Below are 22,811 nucleotides of genomic sequence, written 5' to 3' on the forward strand. Positions count from 1 at the left end.
TGGTTTGAGTTGCCCAGCTTTATTTCTCTTTATGTCACTTATCTTTGCCTGGTAGTTTATTATGCACGCATTAGTCCTTGTCTGTTTCCACTAGGACAGTGGTTGGCAAACCGCGGCTCGTGAGCCACATGCGGCTCTTTGGCCCCTTGAGCAGTGATGGCGAACCTTTTGAGCTCGGCGTGCTTAACTTAACTTAACTCTGGTGCCGTGTCACATAGAGAAATTTTTTGATATTTGCAACCATAGTAAAACAAAGATGTATATTTTTGATATTTATTTTTTATATTTAAATGCCATTTAACAAAGAAAAATCAACCAAAAAAATGAGTTCGCGTGTCACCTCTGACATGCGTGTCATAGGTTCGCCATCACTGCCCTTGAGTGTGGCTCTTCCACAAAATACCACGTGGGGTTGAAAACTTTGTGGCCCATGTGCATAAGTCAGTATTTTGTGGAAGAGCCACACTCAAGGGGCCAAAGAGCCGCATGTGGCTCGAGAGCTGCGGTTTGCCGACCACCCTAGTGACTAGGGTATAAGCTCACGAAGACAGGTATTTTGCCTGGCATATGGTAGATGCTCTATAAATATTTGTTGAATGGATGAACGAAGAAATGAGTATCTGTTACATACCAGCTTCTACAATTAGTGATATTTCAATAGTCCCGACCCTCGATGAACTCATGATGTAATGTGAAAAACGTAAGAAGCTACTTGACAAGCTTTACAGTAAAGGAATGCACAAAGTCTTAGGAGAGAATGAGTCAGAAGTAGCTGACGTTGAAGGGTGTAGGGGTGTGATGGGGAACAGTGTCCTGGGCCTGAAGCGGGAGAGAGAGGGCTCCGAAGAACCCAGGCAGAGCGAATCAGAGGAGAAGAGGCAGAGCCAGTCCAGGGAGCTCTGTGTGGGGTAGCTGAGGGATATGTGAATGGGAGGCCCTCCGGCAGATGAACTTGAGAGATAATAAATGCATGAACAGAGAGGCCACTGACAGAACAGGACGATCACTTAGCTCAATGGTCGGCAAACTCATTAGTCAACAGAGCCAAATATCAACAGTACAACGATTGAAATTTCTTTTGAGAGCCAAATTTTTTAAACTTAAACTATATAGGTAGGTACATTGTTATTAACTTAATTAGGGTACTCCTAAGGCTTAGGAAGAGCCACACTCAAGGGGCCAAAGAGCCACAGTTTGCCGACCATGGACTTAGCTTGTCCGCTGTTCAGTGATTATCTCCTTGGAACAAGGGTCTGTGCTGAGTTTTGTGGAGGACACAGGGATTTAGAACTTGGGTCTGGCGTTCTATCAAGCAAGAGAATTTCAGTGTGGCCACACTTCCCTGGTTTCCCAGGGCAGCATCTATTGCAATAAGTCTGTTTGACTGTCCTTATTTATCCTTGCATACGTGTTTGATCGTCACTTTTGATTGGTGGTTGGGAGCAGACAGGGGCCATCAGAGAAGGAAAGGCAGATACTGTAATGCAAGTCTGGCCTGACATGGCCTTGTGAGACGTGCTTATAAAGTGCTCTGGGGTCTGAGGAGGGACCGGGCCTCCAGGGGAGGAATTTGGAGGCAGTGGAACCTGCTGACCGTGTCAGTATTGTCAGCAAGTTGGTCCTTGGTTTTGCCTATTTACTGGTTGGTTCCTTTTTTTCTTCACAAAAATGTTCTTCCCAGCCCAGTTGGTGTGGCTCAGTTGGTTGAGCGTCGGCCCATGCACCAGGAGGTTGCTGGTTCGATTCCTGGTCTGGGCACACGCCCAGATTGCAGGCTCTATCCTCAGTAGGGGGCATGGAGAAGGCAGCCGATGGATATTTCTCTCTCATCGATATTTCTTTCTCTCTCTCCCTCCTGTCTCTGAAATAAATAAAAGCATATTTTAAAAAATGTTCTTTCCACATTCTGCCGCTGTGCCTGGGGAGTGCCATGGGAGGGGAGGGATTCTGTGTAAGGAACTAATGGAGAGCTTTGTGACCAAGACTGCAAAGGGCTTGCTCCAGCCTTGACGTTGAACTGTTCGGTGAGAACAGCAGCCTGGGAAAAATATCCACCTCCTTCCACCAGCACATTCTGCCTAAATTCCTGGGCGAGCCTGAACCCGACCGGCTGACTCTCCACAGACTCACACACGGATTTGAAAGAACGGAGGAAGCATCCACCGGCGATGTTTTCTTATATTCGGGGAAAACAGAAACACAGAGCAACAACGTACAACCCAGAACGATAAACAAACACGACCACCAACCGACAAACAAATGATTGCTGGAACTGTGGAGACTTCCTAATCTACACACGTGGCCAAGTGCGTATACAATGAGCTTGGTGCAGGGTGCGAGCTCAAGACTAGCTTTCTGATGCTGCCCAATGTCTCCTCTCCATTCTGGAAGCAATCCAGGAATCCAGGAAGGGGGCGGGGCTTCCCAGGGGTCCCTAGAACCGCCCTCCGTTTCCATCTGGCCGCTCAGGCTTTGAGAAAATCTCAAGACTTTTCTAAGGTCAGTCTCTTACGTCGGGAAAAGCAGCCCTGGCTGGTCCCCCCACTTCCAGAATCCAGGGAGACTGTATGTGTGGAACAGCCCTGGACACCAGGAAGGGCTTGCTATAAGAGCTTTGCTAATGACTGTGGCTGGAGACCTCCCAGGCCAGAAGGGTGCCATCCTCCTTACGTTTCCCACAAAACATTTCTTTCTGGAAGAGGCAATAGCCGGGGCTGGGGTGGGTAAGCCAGCCTCGCAGGGCCCTCCTTCTGCAATTTCTCATGGGAGGCAGCGTGAAATGACCCCTCGGTGGCTCCCCTCCGGGCAGACTTCTCTTTTTATAGCCATTCCCTCTACGCTGGTGTTTTAGTCATGCGACTGTGCACAGCTTTAAAGCTGCATTTCACAAATTGGAAACAACCCAAACGACCAGGAAACCGGGAACTGTTAGGCAAATTATGGTGCGTCCACAAGACGGAATATTTTGCAGTCATTAAAAAATGATGCTTTTGGATGTTTTGTAGGGGAAAAAAAGCTCATACTAAGTGAAATTAAAAAAGATATAAAATTACATATATGCCCAGTACAACTATTTTAAAAAGCCTCACTATTTGTATTTTTTTAAAGAAAGACAAGAAAATATGTCAAATAATCATTCTGGCTACCTCTGGGTAGCTGAACTGTAGATAATTTAAATTTTCTTTCCTATGTTTTCTTTGGACTTTCTAAAATTTGAAAAATGAGCATATATAACTCAGTAGAAATATGAGAACATGAGCCTTTGAATTTCTAGCACCTTGTGTGTATCGTGAGCAGCCCGTGAGGAGAACAAATTGGAGAGAGGGGGAGAGGGTGATGAAATCAACACAAACACCAGGCTGCACGGGGAGTCAGACTTCGAGGAACGTAAAACCAACCCAGACACGCTGTCTACCGGGCAAGTGACCAGCTGCACTGCCTGGGCTGTTTTCCATAACGCGTGAAACCCGCTGTGTGCTGGCAGCTGCCAATACACTCCTTCTGAAGGGAAGAAAAGGAGCGGAAACTTGGCATAGGGCAGAGGTTTGGAAGTGGGCTCAGCTGGGAGAGCCTTCCCTTTCTGGCCTTTCCGTTCCCAGGCACTTGGGCTCCCGCTGGCCCTGCCATGTTTGCACTGGGCAGTTTTAAGGGTGGAGTTTTGCTCATGTTCTTCATATAAATATACATATATTGATTTCAGAGAGGAAGGGAGAGAGAGATAGAAACGTCAATGATGTGAGAGAATCATTGATGGCTGCCTCTTGCACGTCCTACACTGGGCATCGAGCCCGCAACCTGGGCATGTGCCTGACTGGGAGTCGCACCGTGACCTTCTGGTTCATAGGTCGACATTCAACCACTGAGCCACACCGGCTGGGCTGCGCATATTCTTTAAAAAAAATTTGCTGCCTGTTCAAAACACTCGGGTACAGTGCTCGAGGTCCCAGACACAGGGCTGCCAAGGGCTGCCAGGTCCAGGCAAATAAGAGAGAACTGGAAATCCCAGGAGGCTCCGCAGCTTTCCTCAGGGCCACTCAGCAAAGGACGGAGCCCGCTGGTGGCATCTCGCACTGGGGGCACTGAGGATGGCGTTCGGTCAGGCCATGCGCCTGTCATCTGTCTGTGGGCTCTTGCTGGAACCTTCTCACCAGTCCCTGCTGCACTGCCTGCTCCGTTCTCCTGCTGCCAGGCGCGGAGACTGTTCTTTCCACCCCCACCCCCACCCCACTCTGTGCCAGGCCCTGGCTGGCTGCCCGAGAGAGCAAGGGACGAGCAAAGCCTGGGAGGAGCTCAAAGTCTGGCAGCAGAGACAGACGTGGAAGCAAATGATGCCGAACCCGGGGCCACATGGGACACAGAGGACACAGACTCTGGAATCACAGTGCTTGGGCTCAACCTCCAGCCCAGCCACTTACTAGCTTAGCCGTGTGACCTTGGGCATGTCCTTGAACTTCTCTAAGCCTCACTCTCCTCATCTGTGAAAGAGGCAGAATGACAGTATCTCCGAGGGTGACTGTGAAGTTGGGAAGTATATTAAAGCAAGAATGTTAAGTTCTTGTAGCCCTAGGATATGAAGGTGCTACTATACGCGTAAGATTCTTGTGAGGACTCAATGGCTAATGCACTTAGAAGGGAGCCTAGCCCTAGCTGGTTTGGCTCAGTGGATAGAGCGTCATCCTGCAGACTGAAGGGTCCCAGGTTTGATTCTGGTCAAGGGCATGTGCCCAGGTGGCAGGCTTGATCCCCAGGAGGGGTTGTGCAGGTGGCAGCCGATCAATGATTCCCTCTTATCATTGATGTTTCTATCTCTCTCTCCCTTCCCCTCTGAAATAAAAATATATTTTAAAAAAGGGAGCCTAGTCCGTTGTAAATACTTGGTAAAACTTGGTGGTGATGGTGAGGATGATGGTTGCTTTAAAAACCTCAGTTCTAAGATGATCAAAACATGGGAACGTGGAATGTGACTCGGCAGGTGAGCTGGTCCCTGGTCCCTGCACTCACTCCTTACCTGAATGCTTGGGGAGTGCTGATTATCATGGGCTCTTTCACCTAAAAGGGGGCCTGCATTGAGTCTCTCGTTCAATGTTGTCCAATAGAAGTTCCTGTGATGCTGGAAATATCCTATATCTGAACTGTCCAACACAGAAACCACTAGCCACATGTAGCCACTGGGCATTTGAAAGGAGGCTCGTGGTACTGGGGAATCAAAGCTTTCGTTTTATTTAATTTTAATCAATTTAAACTCAAACAGCCTCCCATGACTAGTGACTACTGTACTGGACAGTACAGCGATGGTTCCTTAGTCTTTGTGTCATAAAGGTAAGAATGTCTGCCCTTTCCCATAAAATAAAAAGAAGCTGGTTAGGTCAGCCAGTGAGCCAGGATTCAGAAAAGGCCTCAATATTGATGTGAACAAGTGCAGTACATGCATTTGATCAGACCAACCCCACGTGTTAGCAGAGGGGGCTGGTGTTAAACGTGAGCCCCGTGGCTTGTCACCTGCAGTCGGGAGCAATCTCTCCCCCTTGGCTGGGAAACACTCCCGGGTAATGGAGGCTAAGCTGCTTGAGGAGCCCTGGAGGTGGAGGTGTTAACAGCCTGACGCTCAGGATCTGCCCTGCTGCCTCTCCTCCGGGAAGACACCTGTCACTCCTGCCTCATCCTTCCCTTGCATGCTTGTCGCTAATTTGCTATCCCTGAGCTACTTTAGATCTGTTGGCCACCTCGCTAGGCTAAAGATGATCATTATATTCGATGCTCAGCGTCTTCCCTTGGCCGCTGCTCCAGAGCCTGCGCATCCTGCAGACCGGCCACATCGGACCTCTGGAATCCATCCATCGTGGAAATTGCAGAGGGATCTATCTGGCATCTCATGAGGTTAGGGGAGGAGAGGCCCTGCAAGGCTCAATCCAGCCCCCAAAGCCTGGGAAATGTTTACTAGGCCCCTATTATGTGCCAAGCTCTACCAGAGAGCAAAAGTCACCATAAAAGCTTGTTCTTTTGCCCTTATGTAACTTAAAAATGGGGATTGGAGTAGGTTGGGGAAATAAATGACAAACACACAAAACATGTAATATCTTGTTATTCACAGAGTGGCTCATGGCCCAGCGGCATCACTTCACCTGGGAGCTTGTTAGAGATGAAGCATCTCAGGCCCCACCCCAGACCTAATGAACAGAATCTGCATTTTAATGAGCTCCCAGGGGGTTCAAGTGCACATCGATGTTTGAGAAGCCCTGCTAGCATGTACACCCAGGTTATAAGCACCACGACAGTGAGAATAATAATGGCCATTATCCATAAAGAGCCTAATGTGTGCTGGATTTTAAGTGAGATATAAATATATATACATACACACACATAAATATCGAAGAGCTTCATAACAGCCCTCTGAAATAGAATTTATGGTATCTTCCTTTTTTACTGATGATAAAACTGAGACTCAGAATGGTTAAGTAACTTGTTCAAAGTCACACAGTTAATAAGAGTTAGAACCAAGATATTAACTCAGGCATTCTGGCTCCAGAAAAAAAAAAATCCAGAGATATAATTAACGTGCTGTGAAGGTCTTTAATGTTACCTCAAAAGCTTCCAAATAGCCTTTTCCTACTGAGCAGCAATTAGAATAATTGTCTCATCTGTAGATGAAGACATTTCTACTTCACGAAGTTGATGTAAGGATTCAATTAAACTCTGTTAAGTAAAGTGCCTCCATAGTCCATGGCACATAGTAGGTGCTCATCAAATGTCGATTACTTTCCCTCTGGCATCCTAATGCTGCTGTTAAGGAGAGCTTACGAGGTGTCAGATCCAGTTCTGGTCTCATTTCCCTTCTTGAATCCCTTCTGGCTTTTCACTGCTTATAGGAGAAAGTCCTGACGTCTTGGCCAGTCTCTCAACTTTCCTTCCAGTCTAGTTTGTTGCTGTATCCAACACCTTTTCCGAACAAGATCTCACTTTCTTTTCTCTCACCTTCCTGCCCCCCATGAATGCTATACCCACCCAGCATTCATTTGATATTTTTGATACTCACAGACCTGCCCATATGTGAAGTTGCATAACCTCGCTGCATCTCAGTTTCCTCATCTGTAAAATGGGGAGAGGTAAGGCTAGCTCCTACCTCAAGGGGAGCTTGGAAGGTTGAATTAGTTAATACATATAAAGGGTATAGAGCAGGGCCTGCCACATACGAAATGTCAATCAAAATCTCTTATAATATCTAAGAAGAGGTCAACCTAGATTAAAGGAGTAAATCATAATTCTTGCCATTAATGAATCAACTGCTATGTTTCCGTGATTATGTATGGTTTTTACAGAAGTTAGTTCACTAGTCACTGAAATTACTCCATGCAGTAGGATTATTATTTCTTGTTTATAGCTGAGGTCTGGGCCTGGGGCAAGGGAACAGTAGAGCCAGTACTAAGCTGAGGGATGCCTGAGTTGACAACAGCAATATGGCTCTCTGGGCCATGGGCCAGAACTCACAGGTTTCAGACCCTGCTCTGTTAAGTTCCACAAGCATTTATTGAGCAGTTCCTATATGCTATGCACTGAACTAGGCCCTGGATGGACACTCAGTGCATCCTGAGGTAGTAGAAAAGGGTTCTTGGAGGTGGTGATACCTAAAATGAGTCTTGAAGGATGAAATGATAGAGGTAGTCAGATGATGGAGCAGAAGGGAGACAGTTTTCCAGGAAGAGGGCAAAACATGTGCAAAGGCACTGAGGTACTGCAAATGTGCTTATATGCTATGACTCCAGACATTTTCCCTCATCCAACTAGGTTTTATAATCCTCGACATAAAGCACATTCAGCATGCTTGTTCCCAGGTCTCTCTTGACATTAAATCCCATGTCCAATAATCGAAAAGGCCATTGAAAAACCTTGCTTTTGAAGATTATTCAATAATAGAGATCAACTATGTATGTTTATTTTGTGAAACAACCAAAAAAAATTACATATCAACAGAAAACTAAGGTCGGAAGGAAATGCCCCACATGGTCTCAGCGCTTATTCCTGAATGCAGAGACTATGGGTGATCCAACATTCCTTCTTTATTGTTGATTTGTACTCACCACATTTTATTTAATACGTATATTAGTTTTATATCCTATAAACAGTCAGGAGGATTATTTAAAAATTTTTAGGGATTAGTGATGAGTCAAACATTATTTCTTTAAAACTATAGCCCATCGATAGCAAAACAAACTAATGAATACAAGCACAGACCAGGGTCTGACTCCAAGAGTTCAAACACTAGTTCTGCAATTTTAATTACATGATCTTGGGTAAGTTAATCAATGCCAGTTAACATAACTGAAAAAAAGTTTCATAAAACATACTTAATTTTCCTCATGTAAAATATTCTAATTTTACTTTTTAATTCAATTCTACCTCATTTTTTAAAATTTTATTTTATTGATTTTTTTACAGAGAGGAGGGGAGAGAGATAGAGAGTTAGAAACATCGATGAGAGAGAAACATCAATCAGCTGCCTCCTGCACACCCCCTACTGGGGATGTGCCCGCAACCAAGGTACATGCCCTTGACCGGAATCGAACCTGGGACCCTTCAGTCTGCAGGCCGATGCTCTATCCACTGAGCCAAACCGGTTAGGGCTCTACCTCATTTTTAAAAATGCAGGTTACAACTCAGAACATCAGGGGTCAGCAAATTTTTCTGGAAAAGGCCAGCGTATTTTTCAGCCTCGTGGGCCATTTGATGTCCGTCACAACTAAATCAAAAGTGCAAAAGCAGCCATAAACAATGTGTAAACAAATGAACATGGCTGTGTTCCAATAAAACTTTATAAAAACAGGCAGTGGGCCAGATTTGGCCTATGGGGTATAGTTTGCCAGGCTCTGCACTGCATTGATTTAATGGCCCATTAATGGGCTGTAACTTACAGTTTGAAACTATTGGGATTAGAGTTTGTTTTCACCCTCGCCAGATGAAATAAATTGCAGCAATGCTCGAGTTACAAATGAATCATGTTTTAAAACATAATTCTAATTATGTTAGAAGGCAACATAATTATTTTCCCCTTAGAATCATTTATATGGTGGCTGAGATGCCAGGCCAGTCCACAGAAGCTCCCATATAGCTCTGCATAAAATAGGCCTAATATATGGTCCTCTCCTCTATCGTGTCTCATTCATCGACCAACTCTGAATTTCTCCAGGACCTACGAGCACTGGGCTGGGTATTTGGGGAACTTTTGCACCAGGTGTGATCACTGCCCTTAGGAAGATGAGGAAGTAGAATTCTTCCCCTGGGAATAGGCTTCTGCATCCCTGCTCAGGATGCCAGGAACAGCTAGTGAGGTCCTGTGAGATGTGTGGCCAATAATGCTCAAAAGTACTAAATTGTGCAAATGATTCACTTGTGAGTTATTTATTTTATAAAGTAAAATAGAAGAGTATAGTGGAACTTTGTCAACTTTTTTGGTTGCCCAGAATCACTGATGATCTTACTGTGTTTGGCATATTCCCATATGATTAATCCATTGTTCAACAAGGTAGAAATTCACCTTCCCAGACTCCCTTGCAGCTACGGTGCAGGCATGTGGCCTGGGCTCCACTGATTGGGAAGCCAGTGGTGTGACATGGGTGGAACATAGAGCTGACAGGGTGTTAGCAGAGACACTGAGCTTTCAGGGGTAATGGTGACAGAGGTCCTGTTGGGAGTGTACAATGCCCAGCCTCAGTGGTGTGAGGTCAAGTGTCTGTGCCCAGCCCTGGAGAATGGGAGGTCTCTGCTGGATGGGGTGCAACTTGGGCATTGTTCCAGCTTGTGTATCCTCAAAGCCGGGTTCTCTGGCTTCAACGTCCACCAGCAGTCTTAAGCTCTACTAAACATTTAGACTCATGGGACTACCATGGGACAACATCAGATGTCCCTTATAGTGGAAGTCCTAATAGCAATGCACCCAGCCATTCCAGAGCTATCTTCTGTCCAGGTGACACTCAGGTGCAAGGAGAGGAGATCCACTCGGGGGGATGTGAAAACTTCCATAGTTTATGAACCCCATTATCTCTTGTAACAACTCCATAAAAATAGCTGCCCAGGCTCCTGTGCAAACATTGCCAGTTATCAGAGTCAATGAATTCAAAGCAGCCTCAAGCTCTGGATGTTTATGAAGTATTTATAGGACTACCAAACCAGATCTAATGGATCAATCTAGGGTCAATCTGACCACAAGCAATGTTGCTTAATAACACGGTTAACACTGAAAATTTTAGCAGGTTTCCAGAGGAACAGAGTTAGCGAATTAACCCAGGTCAAATTCTCATGAGGAAGGAAAAAGGATTTGGTAACCTCTGCCTAGACTGGACCCCTCAGAAGTTTTATTTTCTGCTTTAAGCAGTCATAGTAGGTTCAACTTTTACAACTAAGCATTCCTAGAGTTTGTTTTCAGCCTTGCCAGTGTTGCTTGCATCAAGAATGCTTCCACTCACTTGGAGTAGGAGACATTTCTTAATGGGAAAGAATGGGGAAGAGTTATACCTAGAATACTGGAAATTTCACATAACCCTGGATCTGTCCATTGGAGCATGTTGAAATTTGAAAAATCACTGTGTCACAAAGGCCACAGATGATGAAAAAGCATTAAGAACAGATATATCTGAGGTGATCTTTCAATAGGGTGAATGTCTTGGAACATGTATTTGGGTACCATTAACTTCTAGTGTCAGTTGTGTCTGCCTTATTAAACCGATTTCTTCAAGTGTCAGGGCTTCCATTTGTTAAGACTATTTTGCTTCTCCCTCTTAGTTTTCCTCAAATAAGTGGTTGGTGATGGTATACTTGGGTTTGTGGTTGAGATTCCCCTAGTAGACAGTCTGCCATATTGTACAGCTCTTCTTGCAAAAGGACTGAGAGTTACCACTGCCGAGGTACACATTCTGGTTTGTTTTTAGTGAGACTGGGAGAGAGTAGAACCGCCTAACTGTCTAGTGTTCTAGGTGAAGCTGATCAACGTCTCTCTGAGGCATTACCAGCTACCGCAGGCAACAGAATACTCCTATTTATCCTACTATTTTTCATTTTGTGGCAACAAATTGAAATTTGTTGAAATCATCCATAACCAAAATGCATCTAGGAATCACTGATACTTCCCGAAATTTGTTGAGATCATCCATAACCAAATTACTGAAATCACCCATAACCAAAATGCATCTAGGAATCACTGATACTTCCAGTAATGATGGAGAGAAAGAAAATCTTATCATGATTTACAATGGTTCCATTTTAAAACAGTAGCCTCACGTGGCCCCTACCCTCAAAATTAAGGAAAAGAAATATTGCCTAATCATAATCTCACAAGATTTATTTGGGTTTTCTTTTTAATAAAAATATCTGAGGTACCAGAAAGATTTCAGAAGTTCAAAAAATAGAAGCCAAAAGTTCTGGAAAAATTTAAATGACAGAAATTTCAGACTGGCACTGAGTTTCTTCAAAATCCCAGAGTGAAAAATGAAGCTATCCAAAACAAACGCAGCAACCCTAAAGCTGTGCCCGCACGAAAGAGTAAAATGGTGCACGTGGGCCTCGTTCCAAATGCTCCGGCCAAGAAAGGCTCTTCTGACAAGGAGAAATGGTTTCAGGCACAACACAATCCGTATTTCAGTCAACCGATATTTCTCAGCCTTTCTGCTGGGCATGAGCAAAAGCATACTATTCTTCAGACCCATTCCCGGAAGAACTTCTAGACTCGTGGAAAACCTTATGAGCACCGTGGCCCTTCCTGCCTTTGCCAGAATAGAAGTAAAGAGTCAAGGAAATCTTGTTTGATTTGGGGGGAGTGGGGGAGAGGAGACAGAAAGAGAGAGAAGAAAGCAACTCCTGATTCAAGTCCTACCTCCTGCTGGAAATGCCTTGTTGATGGAGGATTTAGGATGCAATCGGTGTGAACACTTGACTGAAACAGTTAGAGGCTCTCTCTTGTCTGAAGGAAACGTATGTTTTTAGATGCTAAACACCAATGCCTGTCCCATCAGGGAAAGGAAGAAATAGCTTTTGTCTAGAAGGAATCACACACAGGCTTCTGTAGGGACATGATAACAGTATTTTAGAACAACAACAACAAAAGAGCATAACATCAGCTACTTTTTGGGAGACGCGGACAAAGGGAGGTCCCCTTGTACCAGGCATGGCACTGGATGTCTTAGCTATAAATCTAACTCCTTGTTGACGCCAGTCCCGCGAGGCTGGGCTTGTTCTCATTTAAAGCTGAGGAAATGATCTGTTCAAGGTCTCAGAGCTGGAAGAGGCAGAGCTGGGACCCAAACTCAGAGGCCCACCTGACTCCTAAACCCATACCCTTCCCAGAGGACCAAAGTGAACAGAACTCAAACATGACATGCTCCACTTTGTGTTTTGTGTTGTTGCCTGAAAATTCAACCAAAAAGGAATGGAAAGACCGAGATACATGACTCCAACAGATCCTGGGCCGTGTTCTCTTTCCCGTCCTCCCCGGCGGCTCATCCTCATTAAAACTTGTCCCAGAAAGTGGAAACCTTAGGGGTCTTCCTAGAATGGAGGTCAGAGAAGGCCATGTCTGGCTGGGGATGGTAAGGGGGGGGTCATCTGCTTAGAGGTGGGAGCTGAAGACGTGAGGGGTTGAGTCAGAGAAAATGTGCTTTGTATAAGCAGTGGATGGGGGCTGGGGGCTGCAGACACAGGCTCTCCACAGGCCAGCGGTTTCCATTCTCTCCACTCTCAGGATTCACACTCACAGAAAGCGGCGTCTTGGTGTGTCTGACCGAGGTTATTTCTGCCTGGGGACCAGGGACATTTTGCCATCTCTCATTTGGGGCATGTTTGGCACATGAAGAGAGGCACAGGGTACCCACTGATTTGGCCTGGATAGTGGGAGACGTGAGTAAGCCCCTGATTTAAGCTAACTCCAGACTGGATTGAAATCTTAAAGCTAACTTGGGATTTGTTTTTTTTTTTAAAAGGCAACTTCTGTCTAGCCCACGCTCCATCTTCTTCCCCAAACTGAAAGCCAAGAGACGCGGTTTTGTGGCGGAGCCCACTTTTAAGCCCAAATGCATTCTGGCAGGCACAGAGCATCCAACGAGAATTTTAAAACAACTTGGAAACATTTAACAGAGAAAGGAAAACTGCACTGAGGCCAAATGGGAATTGTTTAGCTACATGCAGATAATATCTACAACAATAAAGAGCGAACATTTATTGAGCACTTACTATGTGCTGGGCACTATTCAATTCATCTAATCTTCCAACAGCCCCATGAAAGGATTACTCTTAGTAGTCCTACAATGCAGATGAAGAAGCTGAGGCACAAAGAGGTGAAGGCCCTTTCCCAAGGCCCCCTGGATTAAAAAAATATTTTTATTGACTTTTAGAGAGAGAGAGAAAAGGAGAAGGAGAGAGAGAAACATGGATCGGCTGCCTCCCGCACATCCCCTATTGGGGATCGAGAACTGCAACCCAGGCATGTGCCCTGACTGGGAATCGAACTGGCAACCTTGTGGTACATAGATGACGCCCAACCAACTGAGCCCCGCCGGCAAGGGAAGGCCCCCTGGCTTTTCATTGGAAGAGCCTGGATTTGAACTCAGTGTCTGGGTCACAGAGCCTGCTCTCTTAACCACTGTTCTGATCGACAGGGGTCACTACCACGGGAGCTGGAGGAAAGAGGCCTGCGGGGAGGGGGGGCCTGATTTGTGAGACACTGGGAGGTGAGCTCTGTGGACATGTTCCCAGAGAAAGAGGGGATGCCTGCAGGGTGGTTTCTGACGCCCTGCCTCTGACAGGGTGGAACTTGGGAACCACTAGCTCAGCCACTGGTTTACAGATGAGGAAACTGAGGCACGGGGAAGCAGAAGGATGGAGCCAAGGAGCAGCAGAAGCCGGGTCAGAGGGGGCTTCATCTCCCAGGAAGCTCTCCCTTCTTCCTCCCCTGTTTTTCTTTCCCGTGAGGATTCTGCTTCCCCCAGCAAACCAGTCTCCCACCCCCCTGCGTGGCCCATTCTGGATGAGCAGGTATTGATGGTCTAACCCCCCTACCCCTCGGAGGGTCTCGGGCAGCCAGAATGAAATGCAGGTAACACTCCAGGATCTGGCATCCCCCAAAGGTGCCTTCACAAGGAGGCTACCCTGCACTACCCAGACCTTCACCTCCCCCAGAATTTGCAGACTTGCTCTTCTGACCTAGGTCATTTTTTTTTTTACCTGGAACTGGACCTGCTCTATGAAATCCCACTTCCAAGACTCCACCAGGGTCTCGGGTACCTCCTCAGGCCCATGGTTCCCATCTGGACCTCTCCAGTGAATCTCTGGGAGCTGGGCAATCCTGATCCCAGCATCCCTCCCCTCCCCCACCCCGCGCCTCCATGGAAGGAGGCAGTGCCCACCCTCCCACCACTAGGCGGTGATGGCCAGAGGGGAGCTCCCCTCTTAGGCGAAGCGAAGGCAAGTCTTACCTTTCCACCTGGAGGTTGACTTTGGAAGGCTCCACGTTGGGATTTTCCCACTCCATTTGCGGGCAGTGCATGAAATAGCAAAGGGTGTACAGGGCCTCAGGCTCCCAGTAGAGCGCCCCCTGCTTGTGGTGCAGGGGGGTGCCGTTGCCGTGGTGCTTGGCATTGAGGGGCTGCAGGTGGTGCATTGCTCGGGACACCAGGTCGCCTGTAGACAGAAGTAAGAGTTCAGATCCCTCAGGCAGAAAAGACTTGCAGAAAAGATGTGCCTGAAGATCCCTGAGAAATCCTGTTTCATCGACAAAGGAAACTGAGACTCAAGGTGTCAAGGGTAGTCAGAAGCAGAGACAGATTTCAACCTGGACACGTGTGACTCTCATGTCTGCGGTCTTCACCCTCTTTTTCTGAGTGAAGCCCAGTGCCGCCTGGTCCAGCTCCAAGTCCGTCTTAAGGATAGCTGGCATTTTGCAGCCAAGGTGTTAACAGATGCCATTTACCCTTGATTCAGTAATTCCATTTCTGGGACTCCGTCCCAATGTTGGAATCCAAAATGCAGCAAAATCTTCATGCACAAGGATGTTTACCCAAACCTTATTTACAGGGTCCACAAGTTGACAAAGAAACAAATGTTTAAAAATAAGAGCGTGGTTAAATAAACTCTGGTACATCCACATGATACCATCATCAACTTATGCAAGTCATTAAAAATGTTTATATAGAGGTGCAATGTCACAAAAAATCCTGATGTTAAAATGGTGAGTGGGAAAAGAGTGAAATTCAAAATTGCATACAGTGTGATTAGGATTATGTTATTAAAAAGTATGTACTGAGTAAATATTAAAAAAAAATCAAAATGTTGACCACGGATTTGTCTGCCTCGTGGGATTGTGGGTAATATTTCTTTTTATCCAACATTTCTGTAGTTTCTGAGTTTTGAGTTATGGAGTGTGCTACTTGGTAGGTACTATCGGAATAATAAGCTTCCTGAACTAGTAGTTTTTATTTTCTTATAACTTCCATCTCAGGTCAACTTGGAGTACACTCACCCTTCCATCTGTTTTTCTTGAGAGATCCCATAAAAAAAGCTCAAAACAAGAAAAACCAAAAGGGAGTGGAGAAAAGAAACGGGTCCGTGTTTAGGGCCCCGGCACCACCCCTCTATCCTCCAAGACACTGGGGAGCCTTTTGCCTCGGGTGGGCTAACCATCTCCTCTGAGCATCATTCAGCTCGCCCTGCACTTCCAGGTTCCCTGCTTTTGTTCTTATTGTTTCACACCTTAGAGTGCCCATCCTTTCATGCTCCCAACTACTGAAGACCTTCAAGGCTGTGATCAAATGCCTCTTCTTACATGGAGCCCTCCAGAATGCCCCCAGTCAGAAGCAATCTCCCCTTCCCCTGTGTACCTGCAACACCTGCTAATATGGCTAAAACATTACTTGTTTAATTCTGTCATGTTTCCCAGTTAGCTATCCACACATCTATGGAGCCTCCAGGGCAGAGACCATGAATTATTCCTTGTTCTGTTCCTGAAGGAGCAGTGTAGTACAGTGGCTAGGAAGGTGCTCTCTGGACTCAGACTGCCATCATCACCACCACCATCATTTCATCATCATTTCCATCAACATCATCATCACCATCATCATCATTTCCATCAACATCATCATCACCACCATCATCATTTCATCATAATTTCCATCAACATCATCACCACCACCATCATCATTTCATCATTTCTATCAACATCATCACCATCATTTCATCATCATTTCCATCAACATCATCATCATCATCATTTCCATCAACATCATCATCATCATCGTCACCACCACCATCATTTTATCATCATTTCTGTCAACATCATCATCATCACCATCACCATCATCACCGCCATCGTTATCAGCCTAGTCCTTGGATCAGAGGCCCCAAGGATGTCTGAGCAGGGCTGGCCGTTGGAGATGAAATCGGCACAGGGATTCTACAACCACTAGCTCCACTTTAAACCCTGCTTTATGTATGTGCTCTCTGCTGCCTCACCTGCCAGCTTCATGACTCCCAAACCATAAATCCCTTGTAACGAGTAGCCCTGAGTCTGGGCAGCGGGAGCCTGTCTCTAGGAACCGACTTGAACATCCATGTGTAACCATGTGGGAATCACCATCATGACTTCCCTCGTAATCTGTGTGCCGCAGGTACAATTTATTTACTTAATATTTTCTTTAAATTGGCTCATTCTTTCCCCACAAATAAATTCATTGGAAAAGGAAACCTCCTATCAGTGCCATAAATGGAAAACCAATATTTTTCTGGCACTCATAAAAAATTCATGCAAATTAAAAATTTAAAGTGTTTTCTGTATCACCTACAACCATCTCCTGTGCTGCCGTTTGGGAAACGCTACGCTACCCCGCCAGACTCAGGTTATCAGCTCATCTCCGACTAAGCCATCCTCCTGCACGCCCGACGTGAGTGCCCTGGGACAAACGGCCTCACGTACCAGCAGTTGGCGCCTCTGTTAGCCTGAGCTTAGGCAGCACCTTCACATCCTCCCCTGTTCTTCATTTCATCCTCCGTCAGCTATCACTCACTACAGCACTGTTTTCAAACCTCCCACAACCCTGGGACTGGAGGCAGCTAGACTCTAGGAAGAGCCATCTGCATTTCAAACAAGGAGAGAGACCCCCTTGTCCAAGCAATTAGGGCTGTTTTGTTCCCCTCCCCCCACCCCTGCTTTTTTTTTTCCTGGTGGCACATTGGATAGACAACCCAGAAACCCTTTTTACACACAGCTTTAAATTAATGGCCCTGTTGTGATTGCCTCATTGAATGGGAGCAACAAGTTCATGGTTAAGTGTGAAAAGATTACAGGAGGAGGAATTTTTTAATGAAGTCCTCAGTTTTTCCCTTTAAACAGCAGGAAGCAATTACTATAATTAATGACTGTGCAACGGGTGGTTAATTGGGAGCTTGGGGGCAAGACTGGGATGTCCCCAGGAGAGTCCAGGCAAGATCTCAGAGGACACGGGTACGGGATGGGACAGGACCAAATGCAGAGTCGAGTTGGTTCAAGAGTGAGAAAACCCAGGGCCTCTGCTTTCCCCCCTGGCCTCAGTGGGGAGACTGGGTGGACCCAATACCCTCAGACCTCCTCGCTGGTTCAGGGAAAGAGACCTGGACTGCCCGCCAGACTAAGTCACCTGTGATGTTCAGTACATCACCTAGCAAATTTCCTAGGGCTTCTGGTTAAAGAATCATCAGCCTGTGAATGTTTGGGGACCTTTGTGGGATCTTGATTTAGCTTCTCATTCAAATATTTTAGACATACAGAGGTTCAGTTCTAGTTCTCTGAATTCAAAATTCAGTTCAATCGAGTATTTACCATTTTATTGTAGTTTCATGAAGAGTTCCCCTCACCTGTCACATTTTCTTCAGCTTCATTTATTTATTTTTTTACAGACCAGTTCACTGTGGGTCATTCATTTATTCGTTTGACATGCAACGGATATTCCCCAAGCTATGGGCAATGTGTTAGGTGCTCAGAAGGCAAAACTGAATTGGACACAGCACAGCAAAGTAGAAAAAGAAAAACAACAGCTGGGTTTGAATTATGACTCTGCCTTGGGGCAGGCATTTATCCTTCCAAGTCTCAGTTTTCTTATCTGTGAAATGGGAACATTAATACCTTTAATGTATTTAAAGCACTTGGCACACAGTAGGGGCTCCACAAATAGTGGGTGTGTTTTCACCCCAAGCCATGAGAGGGTCCAAGCTCCAGCCCTTCAGCTCACAGGTGAGGTTGATCTAAGATAAGTTGTTTATCCTCTTCTCACCTCCACTGCCATGTCAATGTGGACAGTAATGGCCATAGTGGAGATAATTCATATAGATTTTTCATAGTTTCCTAGTTCAACAACATCAGCTGCTGCTGATATGATTACTGGCTATTAAGAAGGTCACGGTCAGGGGCTCTGCCCTCCAACCTGGACGACAGCTGGATTCAAGAAGAGCCGTGATGGCTGGGAACAAATTCTCTCTACCTCATCTTTGCTGGAAAAACAGTGGTTTCTAGAATCCACTCCGGCAGAGTAACCTCTGAATATGAAGAACAGCTCTTTGTGCACAGAGAGAGCAAGGCTGTATTGATTCAGACCACAGTGCAAGCTGGTCTAAATCACAGGCAGGCCAGCAAAGAAGGCAATTTCATTATCTTCAGTCGCCCACGTGGCTTACCAATGCGCTTCCTCGCATATGTTCTACGGGGTCCCGCTTAATGAATGTACAAAACCCACTGGCAATTAGCAGCACCCATTTGTGTGCCAACAATTCATATGCGAAAGTCAACATTCAACCGCAATGACAGCATTTAATTTGCAGAGCAAATTGTCCTTAAAAACAATTTAGGCCACAAGCTGCTCCCGCAGACTGCCTGCTTAGGTGAAGTGCAGATATTTTAGCAAATCCTTTCTTCTTCTTCTTTTTAAAACAATATTTTTTTTTTTTATTAATTTCAGGGGAGAGGGAGAGAGAGATAGAAACAGCAATGATGAGTAAAACATTTTTTTTTTATTAATTTCAGAGAAGAGGGGAGAGGGAGAGAGAGATAGAAACAGCAATGATGAGAGAGAGTCATTGATTGGCTGCCTCCTGAGGGGTCCTAACTATACCCCAGGACAAACCTCTGAGACCACAAGAGATCAAAGTGTGTGGGCCAGAGGAGTGGTGCCCACGCTACGCCCATGCAGACATGACCACACTGTGGCCAGGCTCTGTGCTTCCAGGGTCCTGTCCCGGGTGCATCTTAGCATTTCCTCTGAGAGTGATGTTCCCCCGAGGGAGCTGCTCGGACCCTCTGTATCTCAATCCCCGGGGAGCTGTTAAAAGGCAGACGTTCCCTCATCCCGTTGCAATGGTTGCAGATGTCTCAAAATATCTTCGCACACATCACCACCTCCAACTAATGGGGTCATCAGAGCTGCTGCTAGAACTTGCTAATGTGCTACTGAAAAAGCACATAATTACTACACCACAATTTAGATGAAAATCTTAGTGTAATTGGTTTCTTTTGTAAACACAGGCACTTCATTTTATGCATTTAAAAATATTCTGTGGCAGGGTCCATGGGCTCCACCAGATTGCCAAAGGGGTCCATGGCACCCAAACGTTTAAGAAAAATCAAGTGAATGATGGGTAATGGGGAGCCCCTGTGACTGCAGGCATCTCGCGACTTTGGGGGTTTGATGAGAACGGAAATGCAGTTTCCAAGTTCAGGTGCCAGGAAAGTAGATTTAGTGACCGCAAGGACCCCCTACTGCTTGAATCAGCGACTACCTCGCTTCCCAGAGGTTCCACCTGCCTGTCCTGGTGTAGGGAATTCCCACGGGAGGAGGTGCACGTTGCTTTCTGGATCCCGAAGCTTTTAACAGTTCAGGATTTTCCAGACTCTCACACCCATTCATGCTTTAGCATAAGCCACGTGTTTCTGAGCTCAAAGCTCTAGTCCCACCAGGTACTAACACACAGCTAAGTCATTGACAATCAACGGGATCCCAAGTGAGTACGGTTTTACTTCTCTTTGGTTGGCGGGGTTCAGAGAGCACAGCCCTAAATTAGGGAGGTGCAAGCGTGACACGTCACTGCTCAAACTGTGGCATCCCCACCTTCTTGACAATCCCTCCCTTCTTACCACCTCTCTCTGTCCCTCTGTCCCTCTGTCTCTCTGTCTCTCCCTCTTCCCTGCTCTTAGTATTTCTCGAGGACCTACTGTGTGCCAGGCAGTGTTCTTGGTGCTGGGGTTACATCAACGAACAAAACAAAATCTTTACTCTCCATGAGACTATATAGTAGTAGGGAGAGACAGACAAACAAATAGAAGAGTAATATAGGGCGTGACTAAGGGAAGGGCAGTGACTGCTAATGGTTTCAGGTTTTGGGGGTAATAAAAATGTCCTAAAATGGAGTGTGGTTATGGCTGCACAGCTCAGGAAACAGACTAGACATCATTGAATTGTGTACTCTAAATAGGTGATTTGTATTTCAATTATATCTCAGTGAAGCTGTTATTAAAATAAACAACACAACAACAAAAACGAGAGAATGCCATAGGGCAGGGGTCCTCAAACTTTTTAAACAGGGGGCCAGTTCACTGTCCCTCAGACCATTGGAGGGCCGGACTATAGTTTAAAAAAAAACTATGAACAAATTCCTATGCACACTGCACATATCTTATTTTGAAGTAAAAAAACAAAACGGGAACAAATACAATATTTGTATTTGCATGTGGCCCGTGGGCCGTAGTTTGAGGACCCCTGCCATAGGGTAACTGCTGGAGAGAAGGGTAAGGCAGAGAGGGGGATAAAGGTCCTCAAAGGGTCATAATTTTATCCTTATCCCCGGACATGTCCATTGACTTGAGAGAGAGAGAGAGAGAGAGAGAGAGAGAAAGGGGAAGAGAGAGGGAAGAGAGAGAGAAACATCGATCAGCTGCCTCCCATACTTGCCTCGACTGGGGACTGAACTCACAACCCAGGTATGTGCTCTGACTGGGGAATTGGACACACTGACCCATGGTGTATGAGATGATGCTCCAACAAATGAGCCAGCAGGCCAGGTCGGGGTGTGTGTGTGTGTGTGTGTGTGTGTGTGTGTGTGTGTGTGTCCTAATTTCAAATAGGATGGTCAGGGAAAGCCTCATTGAGAAGGTCACATTGGGTGAGACTTGGAGGTCATGAGGGATTAAGCATGTGGATATCTGGAGGAAGAGTGGTCAGGAAGTGCAAAGGTCCTGAGGTATGCCTGCTATGTTCAAGGAACAGCGTGGGGCCCGGGTGGCTGCAGTTCAGTGGGTCAGAGGGGAGAGTGGAAGATGTCTGAGTGATATGTGTGGGGGGCCTGGAAGCAATTCTGAGAACTTTGGGTTTTCCTCTGGATCAGATGGGAACCAGTGGAGGATTCTGACTAGAGGAGAGATGAGATCTGATATATGCTTTAAAGGAATCCTGCCGTGACAAGCAAGTGAACAGACACTGTTCATAGGCACGTGGCAAACTCCTTCATGGGCATTAGCCCATCAAATCACCACAGCTACACTCTAAGTGAAGAACTATTATTCTCTCTGTTGTGGGAAACTGAGGCTCAGAACAGGTTAAACTTGACTCACATCAGCAGCGGGGCCAGGGCACAGACCAGGTCTGCCTGACGGTACAGTCCTCACCTTCCCTGTGGCCATCGTGGCACCGTTTTGTGCCCACGGCAGGTGTTCAATGAAAGGCGCCACCTGGCTGGCCACCAAGCCCTGCCCTGCGGCGGGGGCACCTGAGGGACAGAGAGGGTGAGAGAACGTGCATCCACTTACTCAGTTCTGCGATGCTGCCCACGCGGGTGGCCAGCAAGGACTGCTCGATGGTCCTCAGCTCCGACTGGCTGAACATGGGCATTTCTCCCGGCTTGTTTGCCCGCTGCGGGTCCCTGTGCAGATTCAGGCTGTCTGGTAGGCACAGCACTCCTGCAGGCCAGGGAGGAGGGAATGAAGAGAGAACAGATCGTTACTTTTTGGCTAACAAAAGGAGGGGCATCAAACTGGGCACAGCCTTGAACCACACCAGAGCTGGGACCACAAACCCAAGGTGACAACCAAGACTCCCTTCAGAAATGATATCTAGCTATTTAAAAAGGTTTCCTCAAGGCCCTGACCTGCTAATTTTAACAAATATGCGGGCATTGGTCTGTATGCACATTTCCACAGGACACAAAACAGAGCAGGATTCTATCTGCTCAGCGATGCCTCATTCTCCACCCCAGAGGCAGCTACTATCCACTGGGTGTCCTGGGGGGACAACCTCTGCTGCAGTCACTTCTGAGGACTTGCTGTATTTGCCCAACAAATTGAACTCCCTTGGCTGGGTTGTTATCTGTTAGATAAGGCTCTCGCTTTCTCTGGAGAGCTCAATAACAGGAGGTAAAGAGTCCCATGGAAATCCCTTCCCTTCCTTTCCATTCCATAGACACTTAGTGAGAACCTCAGCACTTACTCTGGTACTTTAGGCAGAAGTATTACCCGGTCCCAACCTCCAAAGGCAGAGTGTGCTTCCTTGCTCCTTGCCTTTGGGCTTCATGACTCACTCTGGCCAAAGGTATGTACATGAACACGATGGAACTCAAGGCCTGCAGAGCACCTGTGCAGTTGAACTTTCTCTCTTGCACCTCTGCCATCATCATGAGAGAAACATGCCCTGCCTAGCCTGCTGGTCTAAGGAGGGTGAGAGAGACACAGAGCAAACCCAGTGCCAACCTGAAGCTTAGAGCTGCCCCACAAACACACATGTTCACTTGGTATGTCTTTGAGATAGTGGGCGTTGTTTGTTACT

General features: G+C 46.4%; 1 protein-coding gene across 1 annotated transcript in view; it reads right to left on the minus strand.

Annotated features, from left to right (window-relative positions):
- The window catches only part of BTBD11 (BTB (POZ) domain containing 11), a 280,948-nt gene that overhangs the window by 97,365 nt on the left and 160,772 nt on the right, over window positions 1–22,811 (minus strand). The window contains exons 3-4 of the mRNA XM_014535984.1: window positions 21,800–21,949; window positions 14,454–14,658 (exon numbers count right to left, since the gene is read on the minus strand). Of these exons, the coding sequence (XP_014391470.1) occupies window positions 14,454–14,658; window positions 21,800–21,949 (355 nt within the window). The remainder of the gene's footprint in view (window positions 1–14,453; window positions 14,659–21,799; window positions 21,950–22,811) is intronic.

The sequence above is a fragment of the Myotis brandtii genome, unplaced genomic scaffold (genome assembly GCF_000412655.1).
Source record: "Myotis brandtii unplaced genomic scaffold, ASM41265v1 scaffold155, whole genome shotgun sequence".
In the NCBI taxonomy this organism is placed as follows: Eukaryota; Metazoa; Chordata; class Mammalia; order Chiroptera; family Vespertilionidae; genus Myotis; species Myotis brandtii.